Source organism: Anomaloglossus baeobatrachus, chromosome 11 (genome assembly GCF_048569485.1).
Source record: "Anomaloglossus baeobatrachus isolate aAnoBae1 chromosome 11, aAnoBae1.hap1, whole genome shotgun sequence".
NCBI classification, from domain to species: Eukaryota; Metazoa; Chordata; class Amphibia; order Anura; family Aromobatidae; genus Anomaloglossus; species Anomaloglossus baeobatrachus.
The window spans coordinates 75797887-75820928 of record NC_134363.1 but is presented as its reverse complement, the minus strand read 5'-3'; the positions used below and the strand labels follow the sequence as shown (position 1 = coordinate 75820928).

At 49.5% G+C, this 23042-nt stretch overlaps 2 protein-coding genes across 2 annotated transcripts in view; one reads left to right on the top strand and one right to left on the bottom strand.

The window, feature by feature from the left end:
- The window catches only part of LOC142256376 (uncharacterized), a 60391-nt gene extending 47710 nt beyond the window's left edge, over nt 1-12681 (bottom strand). Inside the window, exon 1 of the mRNA XM_075328016.1 lies at nt 12597-12681. The gene's annotated coding sequence lies outside the window, so the exon portion shown is untranslated. The remainder of the gene's footprint in view (nt 1-12596) is intronic.
- Nucleotides 12682-12741: 60 nt separating this feature from the next.
- On the top strand, nt 12742-22483 carry RPL18 (ribosomal protein L18). The gene is made up of 7 exons (XM_075327572.1): nt 12742-12843; nt 14957-15043; nt 15136-15243; nt 16785-16883; nt 18371-18494; nt 21856-21925; nt 22356-22483. The coding sequence occupies exons 1-7, from the start codon at nt 12841-12843 to the stop codon at nt 22429-22431; spliced, it is 567 nt and encodes a 188-aa protein (XP_075183687.1). The 5' UTR covers nt 12742-12840; the 3' UTR covers nt 22432-22483.
- The last annotated feature ends 559 nt before the right edge of the window (nt 22484-23042 follow it).

The window sequence follows — 23042 nt, the reverse complement described above, 5'->3', positions numbered from 1 at the left end:
TCAAAATGGCGGCGGTCCAAATTTTCTGAACGGACCAGTGAGGCGCACTGTCACTTGTCTTAACAGGTCTAGTCCTTATCCTGTTTGTGACACCAGGATGTGTGTCGCCCACCTGTAGCGGTCGCCTCAGGGACGTCACTCCACCTTCTGGGACGCCAGAGGGGCTCCACTTGATTACCGCTGGCCACAGGTATGTCAGGTTTATTTACATAGGAGTCGTGATGCCACTCACGGTTTGCGGTCAGGGATATTGGTGACCGCCACTGCAGATTTAACGAGTGTCTGGGGCTGATGGACTCTGCAGTCTGATGGTGTGGCCTCCCATGAGTGATGCAGGCCCCAGGGGCTCGGGTGTGTGGTACAACAGGTCCCAGAATAACTCAGTCTCAGTCAAAGATGTCTTTCACCTTGTTCACTCACTTTCAGCTGTTTCTGTGAGGTAACCCGGGCGATGCTGAGATATACCAGGTGGAACCAGGAACTCTTTCAGGCTGGTCTAAGGGTAACCGTTAACTTGCCTTCCTAGTGTGGCGCCCTGGACAAGCCAGGTCGTCACAGAGCTACACCAACACACCCTCACACCCTGGCTAGGCACACCGAAATCAAACACACAAATCCTTGTTGCCTCCCTCCAGGGGCTGATGTCCACGCCAGGGGGTGGGCCAGGCGGTTGGTTCCGCCCACCGAGGAGTTCACAGTCCTGGAGGCGGGAAAAGCAGTTCAGTTGAGAGTTCAGTTTTGAAGGGAGAGGAAGTAAAGTGGTAGAGGAGCAGTCTGAAGGCGTCCGGGTGCGTGGCCCGGACGGTACAGCAAGGTTATTATGGGGAGATAAGGTATGCACACCAGTGACTATGTAAGGGGAATACATGAAATAGCAGAAACTGCTGCGTGAATACTGACTTGAAAAATCCAATAGCTATATGTAAGAGTGAAAATGTGAAAATGGAATCTGCATTACTGCCATGAACATATGAATCAAGAGAAATTTAGCTACTGAATTGATCAATGCAATAGAGCCCCAACACTACGCCAAAGTATTTCTCTACGTTGGGGTTCCTAGCTTGTGTGTGTCCTCTCATGCAGTTAAAAAACTTACCGTGTATGGGAAGATGAGACCCAGGCTATTTATGCGTATGATATGGATTGGCAATAGGTGTGGTTGGGGAGGGTTCACAAACGAAAAAATACTAACAAATAGGAATAACGTTTGGAACACCATTCTAAGTCTGAACTGGGTGCAAAAACCTAAAAAACATCACTATGGGGAGATAAGGTATGCACACCAGTGACTATGTAAGGGGAATACATGAAATAGCAGAAACTGCTGTGTGAATACTGACTTGAAAAATTTTTCGTTTGTGAACCCTCCCCAACCACACCTATTGCCAATCCATATCATATGCATAAATAGCCTGGGTCTCAACTTCCCATACACGGTAAGTTTTTTAACTGCATGAGAGGACACACACAAGCTAGGGACCCCAACGTAGAGAAATACTTTGGCGTAGTTTTGGGGCTCTATTGCATTGATCAATTCAGTAGCTAAATTTCTCTTGATTCATATGTTCATGGCAGTAATGCAGATTCCATTTTTCACATTTTCACTTTTACATATAGCTATTGCATTTTTCAAGTCAGTATTCACACAGCAGTTTCTGCTATTTCATGTATTCCCCTTACATAGTCACTGGTGTGCATACCTTATCTCCCCATAGTGATGTTTTTTAGGTTTTTGCACCCAGTTCAGACTTAGAATGGTGTTCCAAACGTTATTCCTATTTGGTACAGCAAGGTTGGCAGACGGTGGTGACCGTCTGCAGGAGGGGCTAATTGGAGCGAACCGTAAGGACCGTGAACGGGCGGTGGCTCGGCGGTACTGGATCGGAGAGCAAAGAGAAGCCAGCACCATCCGGCAGGGCTTACGGACCCCGACCAGGCTAGGAGTCGCCGTTAAACTGGTCAAATCCGTTAGCGAAGGGAACCTCCGGGGTTTCCCAGCAGTCAAGACCCGATTGAAGGCAACAGCTCACACCGTAGAGGGAAACACAGTCACCGCTAAGGCTACAGTTCCCAGGGCCAGAGCCTGCGGGCAAAAGGGGCTCCTTCAGCATCCATCCAAGCTGGGGAGCGGGTTACCGGTGGGAAGCCATTGGAACCGTAACACAACACAGGTGCAGGGAAAGGCAGTCACTATCAACCTACCGGGAGCAGAAACAACCGCAGCCGCTTGTGGGACCCGTCCATCCAGCCGTTTGTTTGACCAGAGACTCCGTGTGAATTACTGGCTGAGTGAGTACCACTGTGCCGTGCGGCACAGCGCTGGCCCCGCGACCCTGCACCTCACCAGGCCCCGTAACCTGCCTGCCATCCATCCCTACCTCCCTCACCGGGCCCCAGGACAACCAACCCCCCTACCCACGGAGGGAAGAACCAACATCCAAGCTGCTCCCTGTCATCGCTCCCGGGATCCCCATCCAGAGCAGCGGTGGTGTCACCAATCTTACCACAACCGTGGGTGGCGTCACGGACAATCAATCCCCAAAACCATTCCCCTTTTCACTCACGGGTGAGGAACGCCGCTCGAGTCCCCGGGATCCGGCCCACCGCTCGAGCCACCACCGAGCAGCAGCAGCCGGACCCGAGCAGTGGGTGAGCGCAGCGTCCCCTCCTCTGCCCGCGACAACTTGGCGTCACGAACAGGATCTTACCTCTCTGCCGTCTGGTAGAGGTGTGCCTTGTGACCGCCGGAGGTGTCCGGCCGAAAATTTGGAGAAGCCGCCATTTTGGGCGCGAAAAGTCCCCGCTCGAGCGTCTTCCCGAGTAGTGGAGGCGCGAAGGCCAAAACCCCGCCCCGATAGAGGAGGAGCCGGAAAAAGACTAAGGGGGACGGATGGCGTCTGGCCGCATGTAGTCCGCGGCTATAAAAGCAGGGACGCCAGGACCCTGCGGCCATCTTTGTGTTCCTGGAAGAAGCCGCCGCAGAGATGTACCAACCGTCCCGCAGCACCGTAGCCCCCGCGCCCGGGACCGCGGCGTGGGTGGAAGTCCGGACCGCCCGGCTACAACAGCGGCTACAGATCCGGGTGCAGCTCCTCTTAGAGGAGTGGGAGGCCGACATGGCGGAGGTGGTAGCGGCCATACGGAGACGCGAGGAGGAGGGAGTTCTGGAAAGGCGGGTAAGTGACCCACGCCCCTGTACCCCTAGCGGGTCAGTCATCGCGGCTGAGGGGCCCGGTCTACGCCCGCTCGCCCTGCTACCTCCCCCGCTACCCATGTTGGCTGCCGCTGCCCCGTCACTAGGCCCACTACTGTCACAACCGGTAGCGGTACCCCGCCAATCTGCCCCGGCAGACCGGTCTGCAACAGAAGTCCGTGACCACCCAGAACCGCTTCCGTGGAAGAAGCCAAAGGCCGAGCCCGTTGGTAAAGCTGAACCGGAGGCACCGCCGACCGGGCCTGACCCCGTACCGACCCCGGCAGCCCGTCTCGCACAGGAGGAGACGGAGGCTCAGCGGGAGAGGATTCCTGTGCCCGTTCCCCACACCTCGGCTGAGGTTGCGCCAGGTCGCCGCTGTGAGGCAGCACCCCAGGCCAAGTCACCGCGGGACCTTCCGCCCAGATTGCCAGTGGTGGGAAGCGTCAAGGAGGTCTCGCGGGGCCCGACCCATGCGCAGGGGCCCGCAGCGGCCCCGTATTGGGACAGGGAACCGACACCGCTGGGCCTGGAGATTGCCGGGAGGGAGAGAAGGAAGGTGGAGCTGGTGGCCCACACGATCCGAGAGGAGAGCCTCCGCCAATCGACCTTCCGTGTCCAGGGCCCGCTCTATGAAGGGCAAGTGAGGAGGTTTGACATCCGTCGGGGCTATGGTTTTATATATGAGCCGGGCCTGGAGGCCGAAGTTTTTGTGGCCCGACGGGACGTCAATGCCCATTTGCCGGAAGATCACCCGGGCCGCAACCTGATGCCGGGAGACTTGGTGCAGTACACCAGGCACTGCGGGGAGAGGGGTTGGTTTGCGCTGGATGCGAAGCTGAGGGGCGGTCAAGAGGCCCGAGTACCAGCCCAGCCCCCTCCTCCGGCCGCCACCGTGGACCTAAAGTGAAGTCAGCGGTCCTCCGCTGCAAGTTGTCCCCTTTGGGACCACCAGTACCGTTTAAAAGCTTTTGAATGATAAGAATGATCAACCGAAGAAGTTCACCTGATTTACAACTGTGATTGAACCGGTCATTGCCGGCAACTGTTGTCCCCGTAGGGACTGTCTGTAACCATGCGTAGAAACTGCTACGGACAAGCCCGAGAACTTGCAGGGCAACCACAAACTCAGTGGCATGTAAATAGAAATGTTTGGCTTGATACCGTTACCGCCTCCGGAGAGGCTGATTTGGAGGATGGGCCTGGAGGAAAGTGATGGCCCAGGCCCGCCACTACCGTAACCGGTGGCGATCCTCCGGGGGTTCAGGGGTTCCCCATGGACGTGGGTCCCCTGAAAGGGACAGAACCCGCTCGGGCAGCCTGGTGATGGACTGGGGTCAAGGGGTGCTGCCCATTTGCTTAGGGGCAGCATCAGGGCCAGGTTGCTTGGGTGGGAGAAGAGCAGAAGCCGTAACCGTTATTTATTAAAAATGTTTGGTAACGTTTAAAAAATGTGCCTCCCGATGTGGGAAGATTGAAAAAATGCTTGTTTTACATGTTTTACCGTTTTTATATCTTTTTTCCAGTTCGTGAAAATAAAACCGGTGATGGACGGGCATCCCGCGGACGGTCTGCATTTTACTAAGGGGGAATGTGGCGCCCTGGACAAGCCAGGTCGTCACAGAGCTACACCAACACACCCTCACACCCCGGCTAGGCACACCGAAGTCAAACACACAAATCCTTGTTGCCTCCCTCCAGGGGCTGATGTCCACACCAGGGGGTGGGCCAGGCGGTTGGTCCCGCCCACCGAGGAGTTCACAGTCCTGGAGGCGGGAAAGCAGTTCAGTTGAGAGTTCAGTTTTGAAGGGAGAGGAAGTAAAGTGGTAGAGGAGCAGTCTGAAGACGTCCGGGTCCGTGGCCCGGACGGTACAGCAAGGTTGGCAGACGGTGGTGACCGTCTGCAGGAGGGGCTAATTGGAGCGAACCGTAAGGACCGTGGACGGGCGGTGGCCCGGCGGTACCGGATCGGAGAGCAAAGAGAAGCCAGCACCATCCGGCAGGGATTACGGACCCCCACCAGGCTAGGAGTCGCCGTTAAACTGGTCAAATCCGTTAGCGAAGGGAACCTCCGGGGTTTCCCAGCAGTTAAGACCCGATTGAAGGCAACAGCTCACACTGTAGAGGGAAACACAGTCACCACCAAGGCTACAGTTCCCAGGGCCAGAGCCTGCGGGCAAAAGGAGCTCCTTCAGCATCCATCCAAGCTGGGGAGCGGGTTACCGGTGGGAAGCCATTGGAACCGTAACACAACACAGGTGCAGGGAAAGGCAGTCACCATCAACCTACCGGGAGCAGAAACAACCTCAGCCGCCTGTGGGACCCGTCCATCCAGCCGTTTGTTTGACCAGAGACTCCGTGTGAATTACTGGCTGAGTGAGTACCACCGTGCCGTGCGGCACAGCGCTGCCCCCGCGACCCTGCACCTCACCAGGCCCCGTAACCCGCCTGCCATCCATCCCTACCTCCCTCACCGGGCCCCGGGACAACCAACCCCCCTACCCACGGAGGGAAGAACCAACATCCAAGCTTCTCCCTGTCATCGCTCCCGGGCTCCCCGTCCAGAGCAGCGGTGGTGTCACCAATCTCACCACAACCGTGGGTGGCGTCACGGACAATCAATCCCCAAAACCATTCCCCTTTTCACTCACGGGCGAGGAATGCCGCTCGAGTCCCCGGGATCCAGCCCACCGCTTGAGCCACCACCGAGCAGCAGCAGCAGCCGGACCCGAGCAGTGGGTGAGCGCAGCGTCCCCTCCTCCGCCCGCGACACTAGCACTTCTTGTTTCGGATAACCCCTGACTTGAAGTACCGTGGGATTCATCCAGGAAAGTCGCTACTGCCTTTTCTCCCCTTTTTGGCCCGTTTTCTGGCAGCGTGGACCAAGGAAGATGGCTCCAGGCTCGATCCACCTTATGGGCCCCCTCGTTGCTGCTGATGCTCGGACGCTAGTTGGTTGGTGTGGGACTTGTGGTTCCCCTCACTGGCAGGTTTAGCAGATCAATTAAATGGACATCTACTCTAGGGACCTGTTCCCCGTACTTGCCTAGCCACCAGGAGTCTCCGTACACGACCAGCTGACTTCCTCAGCGCTTTACTCGACCAGCTGACTTCCTCAGTGTCTTTCTGTCCAACTACTGGTGACCGTTCTCCCCCGCTAACGGCTACTACACATGCAGGGTCTGACTAGCGTGTCCGCGTGCCTGCTCGCTCCTTCCTTCTGCGCTCCCCGCTTTAGATTGGCTCTTCTACTCTTACTTTCCTGACAGCCACTGCCACCTTAGTTTCCAGCCCCTCCCCTCACCACTAGCTGAGATGTGGAGGCCACGCCCCCTCTTGGTTCTGACCAAGGGTCCCCTCTAGAGTGTGGGAGACCTGGTTGCTATGTGTCTGTGCATACACACCCTATTTCAGCCTTTAGAATTACCTTGAAGTACTGACCCAGCATGGGTGCAGTACTTAGTGGTGCCTGACCAGGTCAGGGGAGCCACATGTCCTTATTGGAGAACAATTAATAGACTATATGTAGAGCTTGAATAAATTAGACCAAGTTATGCAATTTGTTAAGATGGCCATAGACATATAGTAAAGCATTCCATAAATGCCTGCTACATATGGGAGGTCGAGGTAACCCACCCAAACCTATCCTGACTAAAACACCAACCACAGCAGCTGGAATCAAGAAGTTGATAGACAAGAGCCAAGAGAGGTATATCAGTGACTGGATGAATTATATTATTTCCACATAAAAACTGACCATATATTAGAGCCTACAGACAGAATGGGCCCCATATCTGGAGAAACTACCAAAATCCAGAGACCGCCGGATCCAGAGCCAGATCCAGAGCCAATACAGACTCAGAGACCACAGTCTGCTCATTAAATCTGCCCCGGACAGACTGTGCTGACACTGTGACCTGAAGGCCTTAGAAAATTAGGCCCACTTCCTGCTACACTGCAGCAAATAATCAGCAGTGAGGGAAATGCACTTTAGGAAACTGATCACTTACTGGACTTTAGCTCCATAGAGGAGGACAAAACTCTACATCCTGCAGAGGGAAGATAAAAGCTCAGTGGACAAAGTAATGCAATTTGTGAGTGCATGCAATAGACTGCAACAAGCCATGGACTTGTATATTCCACCTACCATAGATGTTCCCCTATCCCTTTGTGATGTTAGTCACTATCCGGGCAAGTTGTGAGGCAGGATAGTCAAATGTTACAGGGTCAGATAGAAGATCACGTTAAAATTAAGGGGATAGACAGAGGCTTAGTTAGGTCACAGTCCGGATTCTTCATACCAGGAAAGTAGCGGAGATGTTACTCTAGCGTTTGCAGAAAATTACTAGAGGCATGCCATCATGCTTGATATCTACCAGAGGACGTTTTGGAGACTGACAAGTCCTTTGCGCACACACCCCAGGAGTATGCTAACACATTACATACAGCATGAACTTAGTCCACAGAAGGATTGGGTGCTTGGGAGGCAGAACGTGTGCTGGATATATTCATATTGGAACAATTTAAGTCCAAGGTCTCAGGTGACTTAAAAGAATGGGAGGCAGATAGAAAAAAAAGTCAGTCTGGATGAGGCTACAAGACTGGCTGGGAGGATCAATTGGCCAAGGGATTGTGCTTTTACAGCGGAAGTGCTGCTCACCGTATCCACTTCTGTCACGAGAAGCCGGGAAACTCCAAAGCCTAGGACTGGTTGGAGAGGCCACCCTAGACAAAGATAACACTTCTTCGTCCCTGACTTTACCCATGCAAATTTCAGGAAGAGAAGCCTGGTTCACGGAGGTGGCATATCTGGATTCCGGCTCAGCAGGGAACATCATGTAGCAGGCCGTAGTAGTTCAACAACAGATTCTTGTTACTCCCCTTCTTAATCCCCTGTGAATTTCTGCAGTTGATGGGAGAGCGCTCTCCAAGTCTGTGCACGTTGTTACTGAGTCTGTGGAACTCCAGATTCACTTTGCATGTGAAGAACATTGTCTTCTATGTGTTACCAGGCCTGGCTTATCTGCTTCTCCTGGGTCTGCCGTGGCTACGGATTTATGAGTCAGTCCTTGACTGGTGCTCTAGAGAAGTGATCCGTTGGGGTCAGTCCTGCCACAAGAACTGTCTCCTCACCATTTAACCTGTCCAGCAAAAACTGTGTCCATCTAGTCTGCCAAGCCTACCCCTTCCCTATTGGTCTTTTGTAGATGTCTTCGACAAGAAGGAGGCTGAGGTCTTACCCCAGCACAAACCATATGACAGTCCTATTGACTTTCTGCTGAGAACCACTCCGCCTAGGGACCGTATCTAGCCGTTGTCAGCAGCTGAAATGCAGACCGTCTGAGTACGTCAAGGAGAACCTTGCTAGAGGATCTGTACGGATGTCCTCCTTCCTGACCAGAGCTGGGTTATTTTTCGTCAAGAAGAAGGATGGTTCTCACCGACGCTGTATTGACTACAATCAATCTGCTCACGATTAAAAACAAATATCCTCTCCTTCTCATACCTGAGCTGTTTGACCGTCTCAGAAGTGCTCAAATCTTCACAAAGCTTGACCTTCCTGGGGCATATAACCTGATTCACATTTGACAGGGTGATGAATAGAAGACCGTCTTTAACACTCAGAATGGTCAGTATGAATACTGTGTCATGCTATTTGGACTCAGCAATGCTCCAGCTGTTTTCCAGGAATTTGTGTATATTTTATGTGACGTCCTGTATACTAGTTTGGTAGTATATCTGGATGATATCCTGATTTTATTGCCTGACCTGTGTACTTATCGGAGAAACTATCGTCTGGTCTTGCAGAGGCAAAGAAAGAACCACCTGTATGCTAAATTTGAGAAGTGTATCTTTGAATGGACCTCTCCTCCCTTCCCTGGCTAGGTTATCTTTGATATGGGGTTGAAGATGGACCCTGAGAAAGTGTCGTCCATTCTCAAATGGCCTCTTCCCATGGGGATTAAAGTTATCCAGCGATTCCTTGGCTTCGCAAATTACTACCAGCAGTCCATTCCTCTTGTCTGCTCAGACTGCTCTTACCTCTGCCAAGACCAAAAAGGGTGAAAATCCTAAGGCAAAGTCACCAGAGGCCGCAGAAGTTATTCTTTCCCTGAAGCAATCCCTCTCCTCTGCTCCAATCCTGTTTAGACTGGAAGTGAAAAAGCAGTTCTTTTTGGAAGTGGATACTTCTCCTTCTGGGGCTGGGGCAGTGCTCATGCTGAAGTATTCCTCTCGGCATATGGTTCCATATGGCTTCTTCTCAAACACTTTCTCGGCTCCTGAATTAAGTTAGTCCATTGGAGATTGTGAGTTGTTGGCTAGCAAGCTTGCCTTGGAGGACTGGTGTTATCTTCTAGAGGGGGCAGTTCATCCTGGGGTGATCTACACCGATAATGAGAATCTGGCATATATGCGCTTGGCATGACGTTTAAAACCCTGTTTTGATTTCCTTCTACATTTCCATAGAATTGAAATTTATTAGAAATTCTTTAAAAAACTTTCATTCCATAAAAACAGGAAAACGCAATGAGAGGAATGAATATCCCAGTTCTCACAAAAGCATTTCGAACCTACTTGTTCTTATTCATTGTATTCATTGTTCCCGCAGGATCTTTCCTCCCGGCTGTCACTGCTGGCTCTTTGCTCTGGGCTATCGATACCAGCTCTTTGCTTTGGAATGTCGCCACTGGCACTTTCCTCTGGGTTGTCACCACAGCCTCTTTCCTCCAGGCTGTTGACATCAGCTCTTTGCCCGGACTGTCGCCATCGCCTCTTTGAACCAGGCGCTCATAAAGCCAGGATGCATACAGGTACAATAATTGAAAAGAGTGGGGACATTTCTGTTACATAATATACCACACCCACAGAAGAGTGATTACTCCAGGGAAAACAACACTCCACAACTAGCCACCCACTAATTTGTATTTCACTAGTTCAATTATAAAACTGATTTTTTTAAACCACAAAAAGGGAAAGGAAGTACATAAAAGGATTAATAAAGACATGGGGGCTGTTTAGCTACCAGGGGAAACTGATGGGTTCCATTTAACCTGTACGGTAAACTCTAAAAAAAAAAAAAAAAGCAGCCACAGGAAGAATGTCCCCTCAGTGTCACCAATCCAAACAAAATGGGTTTTTTTCAGTCACCCCCACTTTGCAGAGAATGAAAGGTGAGTAAAAAGTAGCAGATGTCAATAATAACGACACTTGTTCTAAAAAAAACTGTATCCCACACTGCTTCACCTGTATATGAGTTGTTATGGCTCTCAGGAAATAGAAAAACTTTTATTTTTATTGTTTTTATTCCACTAAAGCAATAAGATATTAAAAGTCTGTATAATTCTTGTATTGCCTTGTGCTGAGCTGACCAACACAATGTAATGTGTAATGTACCAAAAAGACGAAGGCCAGAATACAGATATCTACCGAGCCCCAAAAACCTAATCAATAATTTATTTATATGTACCTCAAAATATAACACAAAAGTAAAACTTGTTCTGCAAATTACCAGCCCTTGTGTGACCCCCATATGCAACCTGAAATAGTGAGAATTGTTCAGTCCTCAGGGTACAAAATATAGGAAAGGTCCAGGAAAGAGATGGGAGAGCAATGGGAAAGGGATGGGAGAGCAATGGCAAAAGGGATGGAAGAGCGATGGGAAAGGGACTGGATAAGGTTGGGAGAGAGATGGTAGAGTGATGGGAGAGGGATGGGAGAATGATGAGAAAGGGATGTGAGAGTGATGGGAAAGGGATAGGAGAGTGATGGGAAAGCAATGTGTGATGAGAAAGGGATGGGAGAGTGATGGGAGAATGATGGGAAAGGGATAGGAGAGTAATAATGGGAGAGGGATAGGAGAGCAATGGGAAAACGACAGGATAGGGATAGGAGAATAATGGGAAAGCAGTGGAAGAGTGATGAGAAACGGATGGAACTGATGGGGGTGTTGGGAAAGCGATGGGAAAGCAATGAGAAAGTGATAGAAAGGGATAAGAAAGCGATAGGAAAGGGGTAAGAGAGTGATGGGAAAGGGATGGGAATGATGAGAAGGCAACGGGAAAGGGATGGGAGAGAGATGGGAAAATTAAGGGAAAGGCATAGGAAAGAGATTGGAATGGCAAGGGAGAGTGATGGGAAAGCAATGGGAGCGTGATGATAAAGGGATGGGAGTGATGGGAAAGGGAATGGAGAGTGATGGGAAAGCGATGGGAGAAAGATGGGAAAAGGATGGGAGAGTGATGGGAAAGTGATGGGAGAACGACGAGAAAGGGATGTGAGAGATGGGAAAGCAATGGGAAAGGGACGCGATAGGGATGGGAGAGGGTTGCGAAAGGGATTGGAGAACGATGAGCAGGCAACGGGAAAGGGATGGGAGAGCGATGGGAAAATGAAGGGAAAGGGATAGGAGAGCGATGGGAACGGGATGGGAGAACGATGGGAAAATGAAGGGAAAGGGATAAGAGAGCGATGGGAACGGGATGGGAGAACGACGAGAAAGGGATATGAGAGATGGGAAAGCAATGAGAAAGTGATAGAAAGGGATAGGAAAGCGATAGGAAAGGGGTAAGAGAGTGATGGGAAAGGGATGGGAATGATGAGAAGGCAACGGGAAAGGGATGGGAGAGAGATGGGAAAATTAAGGGAAAGGCATAGGAAAGAGATTGGAATGGCAAGGGAGAGTGATGGGAAAGCAATGGGAGCGTGATGATAAAGGGATGGGAGTGATGGGAAAGGGAATGGAGAGTGATGGGAAAGCGATGGGAGAAAGATGGGAAAAGGATGGGAGAGTGATGGGAAAGTGATGGGAAAGTGATGGGAGAACGACGAGAAAGGGATGTGAGAGATGGGAAAGCAATGGGAAAGGGACGCGATAGGGATGGGAGAGCGATGCGAAAGGGATTGGAGAACAATGAGCAGGCAACGGGAAAGGGATGGGAGAGCGATGGGAAAATGAAGGGAAAGGGATAGGAGAGCGATGGGAACGGGATGGGAGAACGACGAGAAAGGGATATGAGAGATGGGAAAGCAATGAGAAAGCAACGGGAAAGGGAAGGGCGAGCAATGTAAGAGCCCGGCTTATATTCAGTAGGGGTGGATACATCATTGGGGGCAACCACTGGGCCCAAGAGGTGAGAGGCACAGCCACCTCCAAAGCTGGAGGATGGGGCAGTAAGAGGAGCTGCTAGATTGGAGGGGCCTGTATACTGTCCCTGCACAGTGCCTCCTCTGTCTGTGTATGCCAGAGTTCTGCCTAATTAGAAAAAGCCAATTTATATGAAATAATGCTCATCTATGGAGAAGGCTGCATCTACCATAGCGCAGTACCGGACAATACACGGCACATCGGAAACATGGCAGAAACGACATACATCTGGAGCAACCATAGAGCGGACACAGATACCTTCTACTTCCTGTTTCCGTACAGTTCCTCCAATCATAGAGGTGAGAGGAGAAAATTATCCCTCTGCTGTTTGACTACTTCCTATTTCCGTATACCTAAAGTCCTCCAACCATAGAGGATAGAGGAGAGAACTACCCCTCTGCTGGCTGACTACTTCCTGCCTCCGTGATTTCCCATAAGCCTCCGCAGCTTACGCTCCTCCTTCCTTTCCTCCCGAGAAGCCGCTGGTGCCACAGCCGCCATAATGGTGAGAAGCAGAGTTTGATTATTAATCCGCCTCCATCTGGTTGTTTACAGCTGTTGTCCCGGGCTATTGAGGCGCCATGTGCAGCCTCTTACTGGCGGGATTCGGTCTGGACCAGTATGGAAAAGAAACCGAGTCTGACGTTAGAATAACCGGTTATGTGGCGGCCGTTGTGCCTGCAGGCGGAGTGCTGCTGCCCGTGCCCGCTGTGCCACGACGGAGTGGACACGGGCAGCACCACCCCGAACACATGACACGTCCGCTCAGCCGCCTGGAGCGGAGCCGGGTCCTGTGCCGGTGTCACCGTGTGTGACTTACATGGGGCCGCAGCTCCTGTCATCCCTCTGCGCCCTGCACTGCTACGTGCTCCCATGCTGCCATATAGCTCATCCCCACAGCTACAGCTGTACAGCGCTCAGGAAGTCAGTGTCAGGCTGTGAATGGGGGGACACTAATCGTATGGTCCAGGATTGGGGACGCTCTTCCTGTGGTCCAATATTGGGGACACTGAGGGGGATGCTCTTCCTGTGGTCCAATATTGGGGACACTGAGGGGGATGCTCTTCCTGTGGTCCAATATTGGGGACACTGAGGGGGACGCTCTTCTTGTGGTCCAATATTGGGGACACTGAGGGGGACGCTCTTCCTGTGGTCCAGGATTGGGGACACTGAGGGGGACGCTCTTCCTGCGGTTCAGGATTGGGGACACTGAGGGGGACGCTCTTCCTGCGGTCCAGGATTGGGCACACTGAGGGGGACGCTCTTCCTGTGGTCCAATATTGGGGACACTGAGGGGGATGCTCTTCCTGCGGTCCAGGATTGGGCACACTGAGGGGGACGCTCTTCCTGTGGTCCAATATTGGGGACACTGAGTGGGATGCTCTTCCTGCGGTCCAGGATTGGGCACACTGAGGGGGACGCTCTTCCTATGGTCCAATATTGGGCACACTGAGGGGGACGCTCTTCCTATGGTCCAATATTGGGCACACTGAGGGGGACGCTCTTCCTGTGGTCCAGGATTGGGGACACTGAGGGGGACGCTCTTCCTGTGGTCCAGGATTGGGGACACTGAGGGGGACGCTCTTCCTGCGGTCCAGGATTGGGGACACTGAGGGGGACGCTCTTCCTGCGGTCCAGGATTGGGGACACTGAGGGGGACGCTCTTCCTGCGGTCCAGGATTGGGGACACTGAGGGGGACGCTCTTCCTGCGGTCCAGGATTGGGGACACTGAGGGGGACGCTCTTCCTGCGGGCCAGGATTGGGGACACTGAGGGGGACGCTCTTCCTGCGGGCCAGGATTGGGGACACTGAGGGGGACGCTCTTCCTGCGGGCCAGGATTGGGGACACTGAGGGGGACGCTCTTCCTGCGGGCCAGGATTGGGGACACTCTTCCTGATTGGGGACACTCAGTTTGGATCTAGAAACTAGTTTCTGAGGTCAAAATGTCTTTGGGCCGTTTCACACATCCGGCATTTCGCCGCTTTGCCGGATCCGTTACACTCCAGTACAGTGCAATACAGTACAATCGCATCGCGGCAAGCTCCGGTCACATGACAGTATGTGACCGGAGCTTGCTGCGATGGCATTGTACTGTATTGCACTGGAGTGGTGGTGAAATGCTGGATGTGTGAAACAGGCCTTAAAGATGACGTCTCTTCTTCAATATTGTTTAATATTAAATATTACCCTCATAAAATAACAAACTGAGTTTTACTTGCCCTCTCGGGCCAACAATGTGTCCCCACTGCTCCTCTGGTCTTTCATTAACTGCAGTGCTGGAAATGACGTCACCGCTGCAGCCGATCATTAAGCTCTGTAGATCTGTTGATGAGGAAAAATGCTCGAGTCCCCCATTGACTTCCATTATACTCTGTTCACAAGTTGAGCCCGTCCGAGCGTCCAACTGATCGTAACCAGTACTGAGCATGGTAATGCTCGCTCATCACTAGTGCTGAGTAATGTGAACAGTCCTGTAGAAAACTATGGGATCAGTTCTGACTTCAGTTTCCTTCTGGCCTTTCATTATAGTGCCAGAATGACAAAACTAACACACATAAATAGAGGAGATGCCTTACTGTCTACATAAAGTAATCTTTCTTTCCTACTGTTACACAGGGTATTGATATCCGCCACAACAAGGACCGCAAGGTGCGGCGTAAGGAACCCAAGAGTGAGGATATCTACCTGAGGCTCTTGGTGAAGGTCAGCACTGTGTGTTTGTGCTCGTGTGCGTGTTCTTGCCATCCCCCATTAGCTCGCTCTGTACAATAACGTTACTTTCTCCTCATTTTCAGCTCTATCGTTTCTTGGCTCGTCGTACCAACTCCAGCTTTAACAGAGTGGTACTGAAGCGTCTGTTCATGAGCCGCACCAACCGGCCACCCCTCTCTCTGTCCCGCCTGGTAAGTGAATGGTTGCTTCATCAGATATCGGTGCTTTCGCCTTTTGGGATTTATTCCGTGCTGCCCAATACTGGCGCATGTAATCCCTGCTTATAGATGTATTCAGGAACTCATTATGGGTAACATGGGACAAATTGGCTGTGCACCGATGAAAGGCTCATCCTTTGGCTCCTGCAGGTGAATGCTGAGGGGTGCTTGATTGAACCTCTCCTCCTTACTGCAGTAGCCACATGCATTGTGGTGTCGAGGAATCAGGGCCTCCAGCAGAAGCCAGTATCTGGGTTTTATAAGTTGGTGCCCATGGACTCTCCTTTATCACTTGAATGGTCTGACCGTTAAGCAGAAAAGGGCACTTTTACTCCTGTTACAAAATGGAGCATCAGTGCGCACGTGTGACTTCCGCACCATTCATTCCCTATGGGACTCCCAAGTGCTGCGCTTGGCTTATTCTGGCAGCCCCATAGTTAGGGAATGGACTGGTGGTCAGGCATGCACACTACTGCTTCATTTTGTAATGGGTGCGGTAGTGCCCCATTATGCCGATTGGTGCGCCTCCCAACGGTATTGACCCACAGACCTTCCCTGATCAGTAAGATATCCCCTTTCCTGATGATGGGTGATGACTTGTTTTAAAGGGATTGTCCATTAAAAAAAACAGAATGAAAGCTCTCCTTACTGTCTTACCACTGCCCATGCTCCTTGTTGCTTTAGTTTATACTGCGGTGCGATAACTTGTCCATAGTGACTGCTATCACTGACTGCAGTGATCGGTTGCAGCCCCGGACATGTTGCTACTCTGGTACTGTGATTCTCTGGTGTAAGCTGCAGCACTATGGCATGTGTAACAGAACGGTGTTTGTGTTTTAACTGCAGAAAGCTTATTTTAATAGGAGGTTAACAGCTAGACAACAAATTCTGTAAGAAGCCTTTTGGCAGTGGCTTAAAGGGGTTGTCTAGCACAATGAAGAGCCTTTATATGGATCCATCTTGCCTGCACTTTTAGATTACTACTATTCCTTGATTATCCCCAGTGTAGTGTTGGTCTTAATTAGCCAGGTTATGTCACTGCGCTCTTCGGCTCCTCGGTACTTCAACTGACGTCATATTCAGATGTCCATGTCCGCAGTGACGTCCGCTGTCCCCTCATCTGCTGAGCATATGCCGAGAGGCTCTCTGTATACCGAGTGTTCATGGAGGCGTTCACTCGTGATTTGCACAGAATGGGGGTAATCAGTGTAAATGGCACATTAAAGTGCAGGCTGTAGAAAGCCTCGCCATTGTGCTTGACAACCCTTATAACTGGCGAATGGAGCAGTTTCTGAACATGTGATAAGGGATATGTAGAATGATTGTCTAGAACTTTATTATTTATTTTACTCATGCTTTTTTCTTATGTTTTATGTTTGACAAGCAAGGGGTAAAAAAAAATTGAGCATATTTATGTACAAAATAACTGCTTAGTAACCAGAGGACAGACCAAGGTCCGTGAGGATTGAGTTGCTTTTATTTCTCAACCATTAATGAAATCTATTTCTTTACAGATTCGCAAAATGAAGCTCCCTGGACGTGATGGCAAAACAGCGGTTGTGGTCGGAAGCATCACTGACGATGTCCGGATTCAGAATATCCCCAAACTGAAGGTACAGCGTTCTCTCTACCAGGGTATTCTACTGACAGGTTACAGCGTGGTCAGGTCACCAGTCCAAAATTAAACCCTATATGACCCAGTTTCAGAAGAATTTGAGCTGCTGGCAGTGGTGTCCGCAGTGCCCAGACTGGGACTGGCAAATGGCACTTTAGGTTGTATTTGTCGTCATTATTGCTGTGTTAGTGTAAAGACCTGCGGGCGTCTTCAAGGGAAGCACTAAGGTTATGTGCCCACGGGGCTCTGTATATGCGGATTTTTCTTCAGCTAAATCCGCAGCATTCCCCCGGAATCCGCACCTTTTCATAGGTGCGGATTTCGTTGCGGATTTTGTGAGTGTTTTTTTTTTTTTTTGTGTTTTTTTGTTTTTTTTACATTCAATTGAATAGGCAAAATCCGCAGGTAAATCCGCAACAATAATTGACATGCTGCAGATTTTTCTGCACGGAAATCCGCATGATTTCCGCTGCGGAAAAATCCGCAGTGTGGGCACAGCATTTCCCAAATGTCATAGAAATTGCTGGGGAGTAGCTGTGCTGCAGATTTCTGAAAAATCCGCTGCATTTCCGCGAGAAATCTGCGGCAAAATCCGCGCATTTTTCGCAGCGTGGGCACATGACCTAAATGTTTGGCCATGCCAAGATGCACCGTACGCCTGCACCCATCTGGAGCAGTTCTGTGCAGAGTCCCTTTAAATATACTTTATATTGTACAGTTTTAGCTGTCCTATGAATGTAGAAATGACCCTTTATTCTGCTTTGTGCTGCTTCATAGCTCTTGAGTGACTGCTTTAACCCTTTTTTCTACTGGGTGTGGGTGTATGGAGCAGACCCAGGAGCAGGGTTTTTTGAACCTTTTTGCTTTGTGGTAAAAAACAATTTTTGTATAACCCTGTCCACAACACTGGCAGGTTTCTGCCTATGCACGGTGTACACAGAAAGCATTCAATCAGTATTATGAGCAGGTTATACAAGGCTCATAGAAGTGGAGGACTATATGACAACTGGTACACTAGTCATGTAATGATCTTCTGATAAAACAGTGATTTTATCAAAACTACAGCACACAGCCCAGTAAATGAGATATTGCTGGACTTGGGTCTGACCTGTTGCTATTTCACATGAATGCTTGTTGTATAATGTCAGTATGCGTAAGAAGTAGCAATGAACTGTTCAAGACTGGAGAGGTTTGTATAACTCACTAATTAGTTTATAAAGGTACATTAGAAACATGCAGCATGATCTGCAGCAGGAATCTGAAGCGTATGCTCAGGCCTGTGCTGTGGATTAGCCCGATGGGTGTAGATAACCATGTTTTCTGGGTAGACTATGGCTTGACTGACCTGGCCCTAGATCACACACTGGATAGAAGTCACCTACTTCATAATGAAACAAAGGTCTTGGAGAAGTCAAGAAATTGAAACCATGTGTCTCAGGAGGTTAAAGAACAATTTCACACCAGGACTTTCTTTATTCCACCTAGGTTTGTGCTCTTAGAGTGACCAGCGGGGCTCGTAGCCGAATCCATAAAGCAGGAGGCCAAATCTTTACTTTCGACCAACTGGCACTCGCCGCCCCTAAAGGCCAGAACACTGTACTCCTGTCAGGTAAGTAAGAAATGTCATTAACATCAGTGTCCTTTAGTTAGTTGGAGCAGTGCTGTTCTTTACATTGGGAGGTGAATGATGGCGCGGCGCCGGCACAATCCACCTGTTCGTTAGCATAAGACACGAGCCCTCATCCTGAAGTTAAAAAAATGTATACTCCTGTGCGAGTTTACCCTTACAGAAAGGTTCTCCGTTCTGCCTCATTGCAATGGACTCCAACTCAACATTACCATGCATAAATTATGTGCTCAGCCTTTATCTGGGACCTTGGAGTGGAAAGGCCGACTTTTTTTTTTTATCTTTAAATTCCCACATGTTCCTGTAGAATTTGGATGGCCCAATTGATTTTCAAATCCTGCTTCCCCTTGTGATATTTATATTTTAGGCATGTTAACCAATTGCTTTCCGGTTCCTCTGCTGTTGAGTCCAATAACAGTGCCTTGTCGGATATATTTTTTTTTTTTCTTCCTTTATATATACAGTGGGTACGGAAAGTATTAAGACCCCTTTAAATTTTTCACTCTGCAGCCATTTGGTATTTTTTTTTCCTCATTAATGTACCCTCTGCACCCCATCTTGACAGAAAAAAAATCCAGAAACGTAGAAATTTTTGAAAATTTATTAAACAAGTAAAACTAAAATATCACATGGTCATAAGTATTCAGACTCTTTGCTCAGACACTCATATTTAAGTCACATGCTGTCCATTTCCTTGTGATCCTTCTTGAGATGGTTCTACTTCTGCATTCGAGTCCAGCTGTGTTTAATTAAACTGATAAGACTTGATTTGGCAAGGCACGCACCTGTCTATATAAGACCTCACAACGCATGTCAGACCAAATGAGAATCCTGAGGTCAAAGGAACTGCCCAAGGTGCTCAGAGACAGAATTGGGGCAAGGCACAGATCTGGCCAAGGTTACAAAGAATTTCTACAGTACTCAAGTTTCCTAAGAGAAGAGTGGCCTCCATAATACTTAAATGGAAGAAGTTTGGGACAACCAGAACTCTTCCTAGACCTGGCCGTCCAGCCAAACTGCGCAATCGTGGGAGAAGAGCCTTGGTGAGGGAGGTAAAGAAGTACCCCAAGATCACTGTGGCTGAGCTCCAGAGATGCAGTAAGGAGATAAGAGAAAGTTCCACAAAGTCAACTATCACAGCAGCCCTCCACCAGTCGGGCCTTTATGGCAGAGTGTCCCGACGGAAGCCTCTCCTCAGTGCAAGGCATTAAAGCCCGCATAGTTTGCATAAAAACACATAAAGGACTCCCAGACTATGAGAAATAAGATTCTTTGGTCTGATGAGATGAAGATAGAACTTTTTGGTGGTAATTCTAAGTGGTATGTGTGGAAGAAAACCAGGCACTGCTCATCACCTGCGCAATACAATCCCAACAGTGAAACGTGGTGGTGGCAGCATCATGCTATGGGGGGGATTTTTCAGCTGCAGGGGCAGGACAACTGGTTGCAATCGAAGGAAAGATTATTGTGGCCAAGTACAGAGATATCCAGGAAGAAAACCTCTTCCACAGTGCTCTTGGTTGAAGGTTCACCTTCCAACAAGACAATGACCCCAAGTACACAGCTAAAACAGAGGAGTGGCTTCGGAATAACTGTGAACATTCTTGATCAGCCCAGCTAGAGCCCTGACCTAAACCCAATTGAGCATCTCTGGAGAGACCTGAAAATGGCTGTCCACCAACGTTCACCATCCAACCTGACGGAACTGGAGAGGATCTACAAGGAAGAATGGCAGAGGATCCCCAAATCCAGGTGTGGAAAACTTGTTGCATCATTCCCAAGAAGACTCATGGCTGTACTTGCTCAAAAGGGTGTTTCTACTCAATACTGACCAAAGGGTCTGAATACTTATGACCATGTGATATTTCAGTTTTTCTTGTTTAATAAATTTGCAAAAATGTAAACAAAGAAACAGAGTGAAAAATTTAAAGGGGTGTGAATGCTTTCTGTACCCATTGTATAGAAGAACCATCAAACAAATGGGCTTGTCTGCTGTGAGCAGTATCAAATGCCAAAACGGCATTTAGTCTAATTTCAACACAATTAGTGTTATAAACAATACATTATCTGGCTGCTTCCACTTCTAAATTAGTTACTTAACGAGTAACCCTCTTAACGAGAATTTCGCTTAACAAGCAAAGCTTTCTGTAAATTTGTAACCCGATTTACGAGAAAGCTTTGCTGTACGAGCGAAATCCTCACCGCGCACACTTCCGGTTTCGTCCATCCACCACACTCTGACCCGCACTTGCAGTCCATACAAACACGCACATGTACGCACAAACGCACGCACACACATACAGTATTATGCTCACCTTACCTTCTGTTCCACCGCCGGTCTCATGGTTCTTGTAGTTCCCGGGTACATCGCGAGGTCCTCGCGGCGAACTAAAAGACCCAGGAGGCTTGCGATGAAACGGAAGGTAGGGTGAGCATATAATATAACATATGTTTACCTTTCGTTTCATCGCCGGCCTCCTGGGTGCTGTAGTGCGCCGCTGCGCTCCAGTCCACGCTGTGTATCTGCATCCATAGCGACAAGGGAGGAACTTCCTGTCACCGCTAATGAAAGGCAGAGCGCTGGCCAATCGGAGGCAAGCGGCTCTGCCTTTGATGTCAGCGCTCTGGCCGGGAAGTTCCTGCCTTGTCGTTATGGTAACGTGTTACACAGCCCGGCCCCGTACCAGAGAACAGCAAGTCCCAGGAGACCGGCGATGGAACGGAAGGTAAGGTGAGCATATGTGCGTGTGTGTTTGTGTGTAATGATAGAATAGGGGACCAGGATGGGACATTTTAGAAGTTGTGGAACGGATCGTCAGCATTGCAATGATTTCCTATGGGAAATCTTGCTCTGCTGAACGAGTAACTTGGTTAACAAGCACAGTCCCAGAACGGATTGTTCTTGTTAAGCAAGGCTCTACTGTATAGCCCAGATCTTGCCAGACATCCCCCTTCTTGAGTCTTACTTCCCCCCCCCCCCCCCTCTCCCCCAACAACTTAGGTGGGATCTGTAGTGGTCAGCAGGAAATGATGATCATGCAGTTGCTGGGATTTATCTACCTCACTAATCAGTATAGGAAGCATTACAATAAATAATTGCTAAATTCCATATTATTATGGCCAGACATGAGTGTGTTGCTATTGTATAAAACGCATCTTGTGATGCCATCCAGCCCATAATTTCCATAACTAATACTAAGGGTAAAGATGTGCTCAGGAGCTAGACAGATCAATGTCTGATCCTGAACTCTAGATTGCCTCGAAAGCAGAACTGATTCTCCACAATTCGGTTATTGATGCCTCTTGTCATAACAGCCAAAAACCTGTTTTTCATCTTTATTAGGCCCCCGTAAGGCACGTGAGGTGTACAGACACTTTGGAAAGGCTCCTGGTACCCCACACAGTCACACCAAGTAAGTTGACAACTCTATTTCTCTCATAGTTGTGACTACTAAAGTCCACCTTACTTTAGGGGTTGCACCCTCACTTTCTTCAGCCTCTCCTACACTGGGACACACTTAGTCTCATTTATAGGATGTGTACCTTACTTTGTGTGTAGGGTAATTGGTAAACTTCATGTATTAAGATGTCTACTTATAATCAGTAGTTTAAAGGTTTTGTTGGAAAGAAACCTGTACTAAAAAAAGCCGCTGTTCAGCAACTGCACCTAGCACTTGTCTGAGCCTAATGGTCATCATGGCTATTGTGGTTATTGCATGTGTACATGGGGTAATCATCCCTACAGAAGTAGTTGTAGCAGTTGGGGTGATGCATAGCTCTGCATACATGGCTTTATTACATTTAGAGGTTTTATTTGTCCTCATAATTCTCTCTTCCTTCTAGGCCCTACGTTCGCTCTAAGGGCAGAAAGTTTGAACGTGCCAGAGGACGCAGAGCCAGCAGAGGTTACAAGAACTAAATTTGCTGTCAATGCTTTGTACACAATAAAGATGTTCTGTCTTTACAAAAAAGGTTTTATTTGTGGTCTCAATTGATATCAGCCTAAGGCTAGGTTCACACACTGCGTTTTTTTTGACGCTGCGTTTTTGCGGCAAAAACCGCACAAACGCACCCGTGTCAAAAAAAGCGGCAAAAAACGCACGCGTTTTTGACGCAATTTGGTGCGTTTTTTGCTGCGTTTTTGCTCACTGCGTCTTTATGCGTTTTTCTTTGTCGTTCCATTGGGAGACCCAGACAATTGGGTGTATAGCTTCTGCCTCCGGAGGCCACACAAAGTATTACACTTAAAAGTGTAAAGCCCCTCCCCTTCTGCCTATACACCCCCCCCGTGCATCACGGGCTCCTCAGTTTTTATGCTTTGTGCGAAGGAGGCAGACATGCACGCATAGCTCCACAATTTAGTCAGCAGCAGCTGCTGACTATATCGGATGGAAGAAAAGAGGGCCCATAACAGGGCCCCCGGCATGCTCCCTTCTCACCCCACTCTGGTCGGCGGTGCTGTTAAGGTTGAGGTACCCATTGCGGGTACATAGGCAGGAGCCACATGCCGTTTTCCTTCCCCATCCCTTA